This window comes from Apis cerana, linkage group LG2 (assembly GCF_029169275.1).
Source record: "Apis cerana isolate GH-2021 linkage group LG2, AcerK_1.0, whole genome shotgun sequence".
In the NCBI taxonomy this organism is placed as follows: domain Eukaryota; kingdom Metazoa; phylum Arthropoda; class Insecta; order Hymenoptera; family Apidae; genus Apis; species Apis cerana.
In genome coordinates this window covers 10,372,038-10,388,638 of record NC_083853.1, presented here as the reverse complement: position 1 = coordinate 10,388,638, position 16,601 = coordinate 10,372,038, and the positions used below count along the sequence as shown (strand labels likewise).

The following is a 16,601-nucleotide window of genomic DNA, read 5'->3' as shown; positions in this document are numbered from 1 at the left end:
GTTATGCTCCATATTTGGACACCGTGAAAAGTGATTAAGCGTAAATTTTAAAAACGAATCTAAATGTAAATGTTTTTGCCATTTTTTTTTTTTTTTTTTTTTATAAAAACGTACATTTTGATATTCGAAGAGCCAAGTACAATTTGTGGCTCACAATAGAGGTTTAACGTTTATTCGTGATAAATTTGTAATATAAATTTTTGAAAGATACAATTTAATAACCGTTGTTGTTATTATTTTGCTTCGAAAAATACAATTTGTGGTTATTCGCGGTGTTTGTTCGATTTAAACGATTTATGGACGAGATTTGTCCATGCTTTTTTTTTTCTTCCATTCTCATTGATCTCTCTAAATTAGAACGTGTTCAGTACATATTTCTTTAAATTTGAATTATGAAACACTGTTCATTGGATGAGAAAAGAAAGAATCGCGCGATGTTCTGGCACACGGTCTGTTTCCATGAATCAGGGGATGATTCGACGTTAGTTCGAAATAATTTTGGCGCCAATTCCAAGACAATCTTCTCCAGTTTCTCGCGTACGTATAAACGGTTCAATTACGAGGGATCGTTAACGAATAATTAATTCGCGCTTGCAGGGGTAAACAGTACGTTTGATTCGACAGGAGGCGATGATTTGCGTACAATGTTGCCCCATCAATGTGTTCGTAGCCGAGATTACAGTTAATTAGGATTCGATGTGGTTATTTTGGAAAAATAATCCCGATCGAAATTTTAAATTTGGAAATACGAATAGTTTCGAATCTTGGAACATTGTTAAATTTGAAACATTGAAATTTCCAATTTATATTTATGCTTGTTCTATTCGAGTAAAATTTAAATTTTATATATATATATATATATATTTGAATTTAAATTAGATAGGTTCAATCAAGGGGATTTGATATATTATTTTGGGGGAGTTAATTTTGAATTTAAAACGAGGAATATTCAGATTCAAATTTAGAATATTTTAAACGCTGAATTTTTAATACTCAAATAAATCGAATTATTATTCCAGCTTGATATCTTCCATGCTTGAATTTCGAATATTGCAAATGACGAGGGATTATAACAATACCAATCCCTCTCTCTGTTTTCCTAATGATAAATATTAAATACACATTCATAAATAATATATTCATGCTACGTTCAAAATTTTATTCCATTCTATATATATTGTATATATCGTGAAAATTAACTAACCGCTTTTGATTAATGATCTCGTACAAAAAGAATGGAAAAGTTGGACCGATCAATCACCGTTTCGACCGTAATTACGGTTTGGTCGAAGGATACGAAGACGGTGAGGAAAAAAGAAATTCGTGTAAAAGAAAAATTGTGCCTGTTGCGCAGAAAAATAACCGAGGAGACGAATTTTCCAAGGATTTTTCGGCTCAGCGATAAATCTCTTTCTCTTTTATATACGATTCTGAAAAAAAAAAATTGATTAATCGTTGTTGTTGACGCAAAACACATGTATTTAAGATTCCCTCTAAAATCTATCTACGTAAATTCGCGTACGATGTGAATTTAAGCGAATTTTGGCATTAAAAGGGACTCTAATTAAGCAATTACGTATCATTAGCCAAAGCCAGATAATAAGGTTAATATCGCTTTGTATATCAGCTTGGCGATGATCTAAATCGTATATTTTGAGCGCGAAATAACTCCGTGTAATGAAACGAATTATAACGATATCTCGTACAAATAAAAGTTAGATAAAAAAAAAAAAAAGGAAAAATTACGCACGTTCGATTACGAAACGGAAAGAGATAAGGAGGACGTGATTTGCCATTCGCATTCGTTTCACACTGTATAATCTCGGATCAAACTAAGAAGAGAGACAAAAAGGAGAAAGATCAGAAGAGTATCGTCACTACAAGTAGATCTACGACACGCGTGTACAAAAAAAAAAATTCATTCCAAATTTTTCATCGATGAGACAACAAATGAGACAAAGAATAAGAGAGAGAGAAATAGATAAACGCAATCACGGGTTTGAATAACGGGAAGCTAGAATATAACAAAGGAAATGAGAATGACGATAAACGAAGCGGAAATAAGGCAAACAGGGAATTCAAAGGGAGACCCTTGAAAATCGTTCTCCGAGCAAAGCGATATTAAATCAGATCCGTCCTCTGCCCTCCCCCTCGGCCTCTCTTCCCTGGGAATTAACTATAATCCAGGAAGCGTATCGAAATAATTTCGATGCAGCATCGGAACAACATCCCCCTATTATTCCAGATATTAATCCACGAGAGAGGAAGAGAGAGAGAGATCTGCCTTGAGCGACGCATCGGACAAACCCTACGAAGGTCAAGGCTCGTTATCGATTAGTCCCCCCGAGTGTCTGCCCCTTTTGCAGAGGCTGGCACGCGGCTCCAGGGGAAGGTAGAACACCGCCAGTACCGGCCACTTTTCATATATAATATATCCACGTCTATTACGCCAACGATCGAAGCCTTGTAAACTGATTTACAGCTGCCATCGACCGCTCCTCCTATTCTACGTCAACCATCCTACATCCATTCTACATCTATGACGCGTGTAAAGAGCCTAAATTCGATATCGTTATATACAGTGAGCCGATCTTGCCAGGCTAAAATTTCTTCTCGACAACCCTCGCCGTTATCCCTAACCTTGTCGATCCTTCGAATAATTCGATAACTTCGACATATATAGATCCGACAAAGGTTGATAATATCGTTTTATTAGAGATGAGAATATATATATATACGATGGTTGAAAGGTGATGCAAGTTTTCGGGAGTTAAAATATTTTTTAAAAAATTATATTTCAGATATACGGAGCGGAAATTTTCGAACGATCGTTTTCTTTCTTCTTCTCTCTTTTTTTTTTTTTTTTGAATTTACAGCTCAATCGATGCACAGCTCAATGATGTCGCGTTCAAATCGTGCGACGTAAAGTCTGGTCATGAGCCGAGAAAATCGTTTCGTTTCGCGTCGATTCGAGAACGGTAAATATTTGCCCGGATAATGCGAACTTTTCATTCAACGCCGCCGAATACGAGCTGGCCATACGTTCTGCTGGGCGAGATTTCCCCCTTTTTTTTTCTCCTCATCCCTCGCCGCTCAAGGCACAATATTTGATCTGGTCGGAGCATCCGATTTTTTTTTCTTCCTCTCTTTTTCTCTGTTTATAATTCGCATCAGGTGAAACGATTTTACGGGCGCTGTGCCGCTTGCACGAGCACGAGTCTAATATATTTTACGCATTCAGCGATTCTGAAGAATAATATCGGGATATTATTGCGATGGAGCAACGAACACGAGGAATAAAGATGGAAAGATTGGCTCGATTTCTAGTAGCTGGGTTGATTTAGGATCTCATTGTTAAATTGAACGCGAAAAGTGACTCTTGTCAAATGACAAAATACAAGGATTTACTTTTATCTTAAGAAATCGTTAAGAATAAAAAAAAAAAAAAATGAAATTTGATCGATTCGTTATATAACGTGAGAAAATGGATAAAAATGTACGTATCGCACAAGTAGAACGAGGTAATTTAAAAATATACATTAATTAATAATTTATTTTATCCGATTATATACATTCAATATGATGGAAAGAAGATATAACAAAATAATATTATCATCGAGGGGATAAATAAAATATTTCGTCCCCTTAATACGTTCCCTCAATTTTTCTCCGATCAATTTAACAATCCAACTTTAACGATTAACTTATCCCTTAATAATCTATCACCGTCTGTAGCGCCATAAACCAGTTTAAACTTTTCTCTTATCCCTTCAACACCCCTCCCTCGTAAAGGTTTACCAATTAATTCGACATATCCCGCAATATCCGAAACGGATAATTCCCCATCGTCGTCGTCGTCGATCCATCCGGCCGCAGAGCGTCGAAATTCAAAGAGGTGGGGGATTGGCGCGAGCTGATCAGAAATATCGGAAAAATCGCCACCCGTAAAAAAAAGCAACAACAACGATGATCCATCATCGTACATCCGATAATCGATAGCAAGAGTTTCTCTATGGAATCGGCAACAATGATCTCTGACCGGCCATTACCGCCCATTCATTGGCCGTTATAAGTCCATTCTCTTTGATCTTGCCGCGGAAATCCTATTTTGGGGCGATACTTCAGATCGCGGAATTTTCACACTGTCGTTGACCGAGGATTGGAACAATTGGAGAAGGAGGATGCGTTGAATGCTTTCTCTTCTTTTTCTTCCTTTCTCTATGATCGCCGATAACTGCTCGATAAGATCTCTCGCGGGAGGTGGAAGGGAAGCTATCTCTCTGTTGTTCTCCGTTCGATTGGAAACCGGAAAATTGAACTCTTCCTTTTTATTCTATCACTACTTCTAATTCCTCGCTCCTTTTAAATCTCGCTAATTAGTTCGGGAATATTTGAAAAATTTTATCCGAGGGTAATTATCACCCCTTCGAATCATGTTTCGATTAATTAATATAAATTGACCTTGGAACATCCCAGGGAAGCTGATAGCGCGCCAGCTGCTATACAAAAAGCTCTGACACGCGGAGGAAGGGAGAGGGGGATGAGTAGGGGAGGAGGAGGGCTAACGAAAATCGATAATACGAATATCTGCGCGAATGGCAAGCTTTCACGCTCTGGCCGATAAATTCTGGTGATAATGAGTGAGTGAGTGAATGAATGAATGAGAGAGAAAGAGAGAAGGTCCACGTTGACGGGCCACACGAATAGTTTGAACTGTGGGGCATCAGCTGTTCGGGAACTTTGGGCTGCAAATGGGTGAAATATACGCGAAACGAGATCCGAGTCGGCTGGTAATGGAGAAAGAGAAGGGTGTCGATTCAGTTAGAGATATTGTATAGAGTGAAATGGAGAAAAAGGAGAGGGGGAAGGATTGAAGTTTAAAGAGGATTAGAGGCATATAGAGTTGAGCGAGTAGAGCGGGGGAAAAAAAAGTTCAAGGCTCGAAGCATCGATTCTGCTCGCTAGTGAGAAACAGGGAGAGAGCAAGAGGGACGAATAAAAAGAAGAGGAGAGCGAAAAAGCTGGAACAAAGACGAGGATTGTATCGGCAAACAAAAATCGACGGAGGAGAGAAGGGAAAGTAAACGAAGAAAGAAGAGGGAGAACGAATCTCGAACAGACAGACAGATACAAAAATTGTTCGAATAAACGAACACTCGAGGAGGAAAGAGGAACAACCGGAGAGAGGAGAAAATGAACGAAGATAAAAAAAAAAAAAAAGAAAAACGTGAGCCAAAAGAAGAAGAAGATCCTGTCATCGAGATGGATAATCATAGGCGTAGGCGTTATTGCCATTTTTTCTTTTTTTTTTTTTTTGCAAAAGTCGATGCACAAAGCTGGGAGAGAAGATGCTCGATAGCGCGAGTTGGCTCGTGTAGTTGGGTCTCGAATGAAGAGGGTGGTGTTTGGATCAATACCAACTGCCCCTATTCTTTGTCGGTGTGTATGCACGAGCTGTAGTTTCGCCGTGGGACGCACCCGCACATTCACGGATCTGTATCTCTATCCGTGTTGTTGCACACCAACGCGCGACTCTATCCACCATGTTTGTATACACAATATGTGTATATACACATATATGCGCGTTGTTTCATCGATGTTATATACGAACACGCGTGAGGACGTGGGTTTGCAATTGAAACCACTACACGCGAGATCGTTTAGAGCGCATCTGATTATAGATCGGGCTCTACTACTGCGGTCGGGCCTGTCACGGGGTGGATCCACTTGTTGGATAACATTACTGATCATTATCGATGCGTTATCATCGTGTATTCGCGAATTGTCGCATTTTCTGCCTCGTTTGCTGTGCGGGATTCGTGCTTCGAATAGTGTATTCGTGTTATCTTAAAGAGTTGTTGTAATTATAGCTTTTCTGATTGAATTGTAATAATCGTGATTATATAATAGATTCCTTCGACAGATATAGCAAATATCTATGAAAATAAAGATAAAGATAATGTATTATCTTAAAAAGATAAGATTCTTATTGCAATTGAATTGTAATAATCGTAATCAGATTCTTTTGAAATAGCACCAAGTTGTTACGTTAGTTGATCTTGTAGTTAATCAGTCAAAAGGTGTAAAAATTATCGGATATTTAACAGAGGGATATTTAGGGATGCGTTCACCACCGATATTGGAAGTTCAATATTAATTAACGTCTAACAACGCCTGAATCAACGCACCTATCTATATTTCATGTAACACCGTTGCATGTTGAATTTTCGCTCGGGTTCACAACTGATCCTTCCTTTTCAATTTGTCCCACGCGCGTGTTACACGCGTCTTATCGTCACAAACGATAGTCTCGCGTGCTCACGCGATTCTCCCCTTCGATAACCAATTAACCGTACCGAAAGTAATTTCAACCTTTTAAGCTTTGCCGCTCAAGAAAACGGAACGACTATCTCTTTTGTTTGTTCTCGATATCGTAAACGACATTTCCTCCCCTGGATTGGATTTACAAGGATTTATCAAGATAAATAATTCGTGGAATTTAATATCCACCTCGCGATGGAATTATAGGGTGCCATTTGGCCGGAAGAAGGCTTCCGCGTGATCTCACGCCCCGTGAAAAGTATCTGCATTAATCGACCCCTCCCTTTACTCGGGGTGTTTGCTGCTCGACAGATTTTACCAGGTCGTTGCTCATATATCATCGGCCAAACGCCGGACACGTGATGGCGAAGTTGGCCGATAATGCAACACATATGTATGGATGGACGTTATTAGGGACGACACTTGTCAACCGATCGTTTAATCGTATCGCGTCTTTTTCATCGGAGGTTTCTTGCCTCGCAATCGTGGGGGACGATCTTAGGGAGGCGCTTTTTACCCCCTTGACGGGAAGTAAAAGTTGTCAAGTTTTCGAGACGAAAAGAAGAGGAGGCTGGAGAGGATTCGATATTGATGCTCTGGGAGAAAAAGTTTCGTTTTTAAGGAAAAATGGAACGTTCAGAATCTCCGCGAATTTTTTTTTTTTTTTTCTTTTTTAAGAAGATTTTTTTGCGCTTCGGGAATATCTCTCTGTTTCTTTCGCATTTCTGTAACTGAATTATACGGTAGACGGATCACCGGTCCGTCCCTCTCCTCGATAGTGGAAATGTGGTTCGTTCGATCGTTCGAACGAAAGTGACACGAAATTTGCCTGCACGCGTCCACGATGCAAATCTAATTTCCATTTGCATTGCGTTATCCTGACCGGTTTAATAATTACTCCACAATCGTATATATTCGTTAACGAGCTACGTTTTCGAAACGATAACGATGTATTCGAAATTGGCCGATAATAGCTGGATGGAAAATTGAAATGCACCGTTTGAGAATGACTCGATGTGATAATTTATCCGTTAAAAAATTCTCGTTAATAAATTTTACGAATGATCGAACGATATTCACCAACTGGTTATATCAGGCGGGCAACCGTCAGAGCTTTCAAGATTTCCTTGAGAAATTGCTCCACGAAAGATTGCTCGAGTTTGAGTAACGAAACGCGAAACATCTCATTTGTGACGACCAACTTTGTGATAAGCTGAAATTGAATTCCTGCAGATTCATTAATAATCGTTCCTTTTCCTTCTTTCTTTCTACGTTCGTCCTTGTTCGGATTTTTGACGAGTCGGTGGAACGAAAGAAAAAGTTTTTAAAAGTAAAAGCGAGAGAGGGTTGCGATTGATAAATTTCGTCGACCTACATTTTAACAGTTGTCAGCGGATCGAGCCCGGTGCATACGTGTGTGCACTACACGCGTGCAAACCAAGGTCGATCCTTCTCTACAACGTTGCTGGGGCCAATCGTTTCGATACGTCGGTGTGAATCACTTGGTTGGTTGATCGACCACGGATCGAATAAATTGCTTTCGAGCACTCGTATCCTGTTGTATACGCCGCTGCTCTTAAGTATCCAACCACTTTAGCGGATTTCTAATAACTATGCACGGATTTTAATGAGGTGTACGAATTAATGACTCGAGGCAGCAATTGCTTTTATATATCGAGCACTAAAATTATACTTTTCTCTTTTTTCATAACGAAATATATAGAATTATCGATACATATTTTTATCTACGCCTTGCAATCTCGAAATTAGCCGAAATATTAGTGTAAATTTTTAATAATCGATCTTTTATCGTGCAACAATGATGTCATTGCGCGTTATTCAGTTTCAAAAAATCGGTTTTTCCTTTTGAAACGATGTCGTATATTTTATGATCTCCGTATTATTGATAGTAATTTTCAGAGACGAGTCCTTCACCTAGTAATCCAATTTATCTCGCGCAAAATCAACATACCAAGATTGAAAATTTCAATGGAGCATCCATGAAAATGTTGTATAAATACACGCGAAATATTTTATTATTCAATCGAGATACATAGCTCGATCTTGAATACGAAATCGCGCTTTTGCAAATTTCCTTTTCTCTGTCGTCGATAAACAACGAAAAAACCTGAAGCGATATTACTATTATTATTGTTGTTCGAAAATTAACAAAATTAAGCGACGAATTACCTACTCGAGCTCCCTATAATTTTTAATATCTTCGTTTGAATGTAGTATTGAAAGCAGAAATCGAAAACATCGGAAATCGGACAGAAACAGTAATTAAAATCGTCGTTTCGACCCGCTTGATTCTTTTCATTTTCGATTTTTCGTCTCGCCTGGTATGCGTTGAAAAAACAACGATGCGAAAGATCCCTCTTCAAACATACTAGGCGTTCCTCCGACAAATTAAATCCGTCCAGAACGCGTTACGAAGTTGCAACGATTCGAAGAATCCCGTTTAAAATACTGTGCGCTCGTGCGAAACGAGTCGATAGAATCGGATAATAGAAATCGCGATATAAAGTTGAGAAACGCGTGTAACGTGGAAAAATTCGTCGAAGTAAGTAAGTAAGAAGATAAAGTAAAACTGAAAAGAAGCACTTTAGAGATGCGTCCGAGATTACTTCCTTCTTGAACAAAATGTCTCCGTTTCAACGATGACTGTATACATATATCATACACGCGTGAATAAAATTCCTCTTGAACGCATTGTCATTACATGATGCGAATAAAATAATAAATTAAGAAGGGAAATGAACGAACGTTTTAATTGAAAAATTTTTATCCACATTTTTTTGATCTCCGTCGTTCAAAATTCCATATTAATTTTGAAATCTCCCAGTTTAAAAATCATTTCGTTTATATTCGTACATTAATTTTATGCTCGCTTTCCGATAACTTTTCGATCCATCCGGACTTTTCTTTCTTTCTTTTTGGAATTAAATTGGAAGCTTCGCTTGATATCGATTCTCGCGCGATTAAATCACCGCAACCGCCTCTTATTTCCCCTTATCTTCGTATATATTAAGCGTAGTGTAATTGGTCGCGTAGAGTAATAAATTGATATTAATGTGATTATTATCGAACCGGGTTAGAAGCATGAAATTAATTAAGTTAATTTCGATTTATTACAAGATGCACGTATCGTATTTTTCATAGATAAATTTTCTAAATAATCGGAGCCGATTATATATCTGCGATTAATCTCGTTTCGATTGAATTAATTTACGTTGCAAAACCCCGATCGGCATTCTTATAACACGAATATACGTTTTAACGGGTCTTACAATTTTTCACGATACAGAAGAAGGGGGAGAGAGAGAGAAAAAAGAACGGTTTCTTTGCCTTTAACGCCTTAACGTGCGGAAATTATTTTCTACTCTGAAGAAGACTTATTCAAAGATCGGAAATAAGACGAAACGCTTTTTCCAATTACCACGGTTCAATGGCGGCTAGTCGTGGCGGCTCGTGGAAACTCGGGTGAATTAATTTTGAATAACAACCGAGTGCAAATCGAGGGCGGAGGAAGGGAGGCAGAGGGAAAAATAGCTGGTTTTCTGAATGGATGATTTTTCGCTGCAATGAAACTGTAAATGCAATTATCGGAAAAATTCATTTGAAAAAAGTGCGGGAAGGTAAACGTCGTTACTCGTTTCAACAACATGAACATAAAACTGATAAAAAGTCGATTTGCATTTTTTTAAAACAAGAATAGAGATTTTTTTCTTTTCCCTTTATTTTTTTTTGTTTTCATTTTTTCTTTTTCTTTTTTCCATTCGATTAATTTCAATGACGAGGAAGAAGGGGGTCGGTGAGGGGGCAATGCGGAATTTTTTATCGCTTCTCGTTTTGCTCGATCCAGTTTCGCGAATATCGGACTTAAAGGATTTTCTCAAAATGCATTATAAAATGTAAAATTTTGCGATAAACTTTTTTTATATTTCCGGCTCTTGTCATCGAAAATCAATAATATTAAATTTATCAAAATCTCGCTCGGTTACGATCCCATCATACGCTTTCATATATTTCGCGTACAACGAGCTATCTTTCATCTTTTAAAATATAATCTTTTATCTTTTAAAACATTCATTTTTTTTTACCTTCTATAATTAATTCACGTTTTTAACAATCCCCTAATGGAATAAATAAAAGATCCAAAATAGATCCAAAAATTATATATTGGCGTAAATGAATCAAAAAAGAAAAAGTTGTAAAAATTCACCTCACCACTTTTTTAAATAAAAAATTCTTAACCCCAACAATGACGTGAATTATTAACGTTTCTAATCGTCTAACTTTCGAAACTTTAGGGATAATATATAAAAAAAAGAAAGTAACATTAAGAAAAAAAAAGTTCTCAAATTACTCACGTTCTCCTCGACGGTCTTCTTGATCTTTGCCCCAGCCTCGACCACGGTTTTTCCAGCTTTATTCACGGCGCTGTACAAAAATCCTCCGAGGGTCTTGGCGCCTGCCAGGGCTTTCGTTGAAACTGCGTCAAGAGAAAAATAATGAGCGGCGGTGATACGTTATCCGGCGGTGGAATTTAATGGGGGGCCGGTCGACGAAAAACGTCCGCCGAAAAAGAAAAAAAAAGAAAAAAGAAGAAGAAAAAAACGCGACTGCCCCCCTGCACTCTTTCAACGCAAACGGGGAGGAAACCTGGATACGGCGCTCGAATCTCTCTCGCGGGAATCCCGCCGTTTATCACCGGTGCTCGACGAAAATTAAACATCCCCGACGAGTGGGGGATGTTCGCGCGTTAGTGGAGGATCGCTGGCTGATTTGAGGGATATAATTATTTCGTGTGATGGAATGGTGGAACGAAAGTGGAAAATGGAAATAAAAATAGTTGTCTGAATTTTCTCGCGTAGATGAATGATGATTTGATAACGTTGGAGAATTGATCGTACGATAATTTTTCAGAAATTGATAATTTTATGTTAAATGCGCGATGAAATGGGATGGGAAAGAAAAATGATTCTCCGAATTTTTAGAAATTTATAATTTTATGTTAATTAATTTAATGTTATGTTAATAATTTAATCGAAAAATGATTCTTTTCGATTCTTCATAAATGTGTGACAACTGATTGATAAATTTTCTATTTATTTGATTTTAGGTAAGAGGATTTATTAACATAAATTGCAAGAAAAAATTATAAGAATTATTTTTTCTTTCTTTATAGGAAAGCAGCATGCAAGAATATTATTTCGTTATTATTTCGGAATAAAAAAAAATAAAGTAAATCGTTAAACTTTATTTTATAAATTAAAAGAAAAACGTGGAGATAAAATCGGCAATATTTAACGATTAAATCCACTTTTTGTTGTCAGATTAAATAAATATTTAATAACGCAAATATACTTGACGTTTTTATTAATCAAATCATGTATCGCGTTTCATTGAATTTCAAAAATATTGTTTTGTTTTGCAAGTTAATTTCTATTTTCACGCTACTGTATATCGCACAACTTCAACACGCGATCAACAATCACCAGATAATTAAATATATACAGAGAGAGGAGGGAAAAAGTTGTATGAAATATCAAACATAATTGTTCATCTATTAAATACATTCACGCAAATATCATCATAAACGGTTAACATTTGCTAATTAACAAACATCGTTGCTCAACAGATTCAATTCTGAATCAAGATGGGCTTCGTGTTCAGCTTAAAGCATGTGTCTACGAGTATCAACCCCTATTCACTACGCATTCCATTCTATGATTTTGAACGATCTCGATTAACCTCGTGACAAACACAGATCAACGTGTCAAAGATCATGATAGTTCCAACATTCCTCCATCAATTTTTATCCCAAAATACTTCCTTCAATTCAATATTTTTATATCTCAAAATAGAAATCATATATATATATTTCACATTTTCCTCGAATTTAAAAAGACACGAAGAAAATTTAACATGCAAATTCAATATAATTCTCTACAATTGTCTCTAATTGATTCGCGTTTCCTTCTCCTCTATTAAATGGAATAAGAAAATTCATTACATAGATAAGAGAATGACATTTCCTTTTCATTAATATTTAACGATTAATCTTCAATTCTTCAATCGTACTAAAATTTTCCAGACCCGATTAACGATAATTCGAAGTCAGCAATATATATTTAAAAAGATCCATTCGTATCATCTCATTGTACCTTTTCTCATATCACCGAGACGAAATTTCACTCTCGTCTCTTGACGTCGCTCGACCCTCCCTGATCCAAATTGCCAGCTGACAGAATAGCTGACGGTACGCAGAAGCATATTATCTCTCTCTCTCCGCTTCGCTCCACGGTTCTTCTCTTCGAATAAATATTTTTTTCCCCCTTCCCACGATTGGAATAAAATATCTACCACCAATGTCATTCAACCCCGCGCGAATCTTCTTATCTCCCTCTCTCGCGCGGAAAGATTTAAAGAAGGGGTGTTTAAACGTGGGATGGATGGAAGAATTAAGCGCGGTCACTCGCGGAGAAGCGTTAACTCGCATAAACCATGGACGTAACTCGTTCCTCGACGTAAACTCGAGGCCAATTTAATCAACCAAATTGAGCCACTTCGATTCACCGTCGCTCCGTCTTCGCCTCTATATCCCACCATCCTTTTCACTCCCTGTTCCTCTATTCTTTTTATCATCTCTCTCTCTTTCTTCTTCTTCCGATTAAACGTCGGCCTCGATGCCGGAAATTCATAGGATCGAGGAGGCGACCCGGCATTTGCACAATAATTCCGGTGTTACGCGGAATTCAATTCAATTCGAATAAAATGAAGAGGGGAGAAAAAAGGAAGAATAAAATAAATAGGAGAGGAGAAAGGAAGGAGGAGCGTCACCGTGGCACTTTGCTCGACTTTGTTGCTGGCATGATACCAACCCTTGCGAAACAGGTGCCAAATATCGTGCAGGCCTCGCATCGTTTTAACGGTTTAACGGTGTGATTTGTTGCCTGGCAAGATCGACCTCCTCCTCCCCTTCTGGATAATTTACCGTGGCCGCGTATTTAACGAGTGGAATAATAAGAAATATTGCATTCTGTCGTGCAACTCTGTCGTTGATCGCGGAGAAATCGATGATCGATCGAGCGGGTCATCACTCGTCCCATCCCCAATCGAGTTTAAATTCTCCTCTCGTTGGAATAACTCGGATTCACACGCGATATCGAACTCGACACGTCACCTTATTCCTTCGTAACTTGCACTTTCATCGTTATCCGTGATTTTCTTCCTGTTTTTCAAAACGTCTTCGAGTAATGAATCGAGGAATCGAGAATAGGCGAGTTTTTTGGATTCTTCTGATTCAATAGCAGGGATCCAGAGAAGAATGAGAGGAGACGTGATGCGCTATGTTTCGCGAGACGACGGCCAACTGCGGTTTCAAGTTGCTGGCGATTGTAAAACACGGAGGGGAAGGGGAAAAATTACGCGACGTGTGTGGATATAAACGGTTCACGATAACTCTGAGTTGTCGCCAAGTTGAAGTATAGTTCGCTCGAATTTTGAAAAAAAAGAAACTTGAAAAGAGAAATTTTCAATCGATAGAGAATAATTGAATCGATTATATTAAAGTTTCAATCCAATTGTTTTAAAGGAGATTTTTGAAGATAATAATAAATTGTTTTTTTTTTTTTTTTTTAGTAGCACGAGTTTCTAGAAACACCTTTCCTCAGAAAAGTAACTTTTTTAGAGTTGAAAATTCACTCGTGTAATGCAAATTGGATAAATTAAATAGCGATGCGCCTTTCAGTCCTAATCTTCATTTCTCTCAGTTCGCTTCTTCTTTAAAAATCTTCTTTTTAAGTTTAGTAAAAAAAAAAAAAAAAGTTTAACCAAGTTTCTTTTCAAAACACGAAATTAAATACGAGAAGAGGAAGAAGAAGAAGAAGAAGAAGAAGAAGAAGAAAAAAAGCTATCGTCGCGCTTTTCAGAACCGTCAAATGCAAAAAAGCTCCTTGAGGTACAGATTTTAATTTTGATTAGGGAGGGCCATCCCTTATTTCATCCCCTCCCCTCTCACCGTTAAATTCCCTTTCAGCGTGTACTCGACTCATTCATGGCTTTGCATTTCGCCCATTACGATAGAATGGCCAAATACTCATCGATCTACCCCCTTTCCCCCTCCTTTATCCCACCTTTTTATTCACTAAATCCATTCACGATGAGGGGAGAAGGGAAAATTCGATCTTAGAGTTCGCAAATTGAAACGATATCAGACAAGAGGTGTTGTGGAAATTATATGACGTGCCGGCTGGCATTTAATCAAACATCGACCTTGCGCCTCCATCGCGTTAACCTCGTGCCAGTTTCGCAGCTAGGAAATCAAAGAGGGACGAGAAAAAAAGGAAAAGAGGGAGTGAAAAAAAGGGGGCGAGAGAGAAAACGCGAGATCTTAGCTCGAGAGAGGAAAAATAAAAAAAAAAGGAAAGATACATTTAACTCGACGTGCACGTGTCTCTTCTTCTACGTGTCACGCGATCCTTTGAAAATACCTCGTAGGCTCGTTTGCTATTCCTCGGGGTATCCAATGGCGCATTCGAACGTGCAGCGAGTATATATATATCGAGGAGAGCAATAGTAAATAAAATTACTGCCTCTATCTATCCCAATTCAATCGTTTAATAATCCCACACACGATCTTAGCCGAGCAGAAGCGGATTCAACGCTCGAGTTCGAGATCTCCGGCATCTTTCCTCCACCCCTTTGACCCCTTCTCCGCGATCATATCCGATTTATCGTCAGAACAAGAAGACGTTGCACCTATCCACATCGAAATTCGAATATAATCTTATATAAATACAGCTTTCGACAGCCCGGCCAGAAAATCTTCGAACCGTTCTCGTGGAAAGCGAACGACAAGGGCCAGACGAAGCTCGTGATAGAATATCGTTGCTCTCGAGTAAACTTTTGCTCCTCCAAATAGGAAGACTACTCGATTGGAAAACGCGCGATACAAGAATTCAGCGATTCTCAAATTTCGCAAGGAGAGAGAGAGAGAGAGAGAGGGAGAAGGTGTCATCGAACCCTGGTCATCTTCCGGAACGATGGTCAAAGAGGGTGCCTTCCTCCTTTCTATTCTCCTCGAAAAAACGATAGCGAGTAACGTGTCCGGCCGAGGGGAGTGCGAAAAGAGGAGCAAAGGGCAAGTAACGAGGGCGAAATTTCTCTCTTTCTTCTATTCCTCGGCGCTTTGATCCAAGTTCCATTCGGATTCCTCTTGGCGCAAAAAATTTTTCTCTTCCATCGAACAGAAGTTTGTTTTTGGATACAAATCTCTTTTCCAGATTTTTCTCTTTCTTCCTTTCTCATTTTCAATGCGTCACCGCAATCTTTCGCGATTCGTTTTCCCTAACTCTTTCTCTCTCTTTCTCTCGAGTTTGGATGGGTTTGTTTGAACGGAGCGACGAAACATCCGTGGAAAAGTGCTCCGCCTATAATTAATTCTAGTAGCGGTCGTTGCAACTCGTTAGCATTTTCGATCTGACCATTGCTGCAACTGTGCTAATATCTCTCTTTTGCCCCCCTTTACGCGAAACGTGAAGAGGATTAAATAAAGGCTAGCTAATTCCGGTGGGAAAGAGTAATCGTGTTTTTTACGAAGAGTCTTAGAATTCGCGACAAAGTGGAGAAGTGAATGGAGAAAATGGGGGCAAGATTACGCGGGAAAAGCGCAAGGTCGAGGCACGTCGTTGATTAAAACCGAGCAACGACACTATTTCTCCCTCTTTCCCTCCTTCTCTCGCTCTCCCTCCTCCTCCACCATTTACTTGACGGAATAATTAGTGCGTGCAATTAGCCTGGCTCGAAGCTAGACTCCTGCCTGAAAATTGCACAATTTAACGATTGTTTGTCAGAGGCCAACACAATTTCCCGGACTCGGGATTAATGTCTCTTCTGGGGACCTCGTTCAAGTATGCAAGCTCCATTATAGAAAAGGATCGAGGAGCTTGGCCTGGTTAATAAGAATTCGTGGTAACTTCTTCTGGTCGTTGAAACGAAATAAATAAAAAAATCAGAAAAGAAAAAAATTAAAAGAAGAACGAAAAATGAAATAAAGATGGGAATTAAAAACCTGGAGGAGAGAAAGGGAAAAAGGAAAGAAAGGTGATACACGGATAACAATTTATCCTGTAGCGATACGAAGATAAAAAGAGGAGCGAAAAATGGGGGAAAGAACTTGAAGAAACTATAAACTCGAAACATCGTTCGTTATATTTCATCCACCCAGCCAGCCCAGATTCGACCGATGTTGAAAGCGCATCCAGCCGCTGCCA

General features: G+C 38.6%; 1 protein-coding gene across 12 annotated transcripts in view; it reads right to left on the bottom strand.

Moving 5' to 3' along the window:
* Positions 1–16,601, bottom strand: part of LOC107996803 (synapse-associated protein of 47 kDa) — a 60,782-nt gene that overhangs the window by 34,395 nt on the left and 9,786 nt on the right. For 10 of the 12 annotated variants that reach the window (XM_028666255.2, XM_017055035.3, XM_028666254.2 and 7 more), the window contains one exon: positions 10,695–10,816. In XM_028666255.2, the coding sequence (XP_028522056.1) occupies positions 10,695–10,816 (122 nt within the window). Of the gene's footprint in view, positions 1–10,694; positions 10,817–12,491; positions 13,705–16,601 lie in introns of those variants that run through there. The other 2 variants (XM_062071122.1, XM_017055038.3) reach the window with 2 other exon arrangements.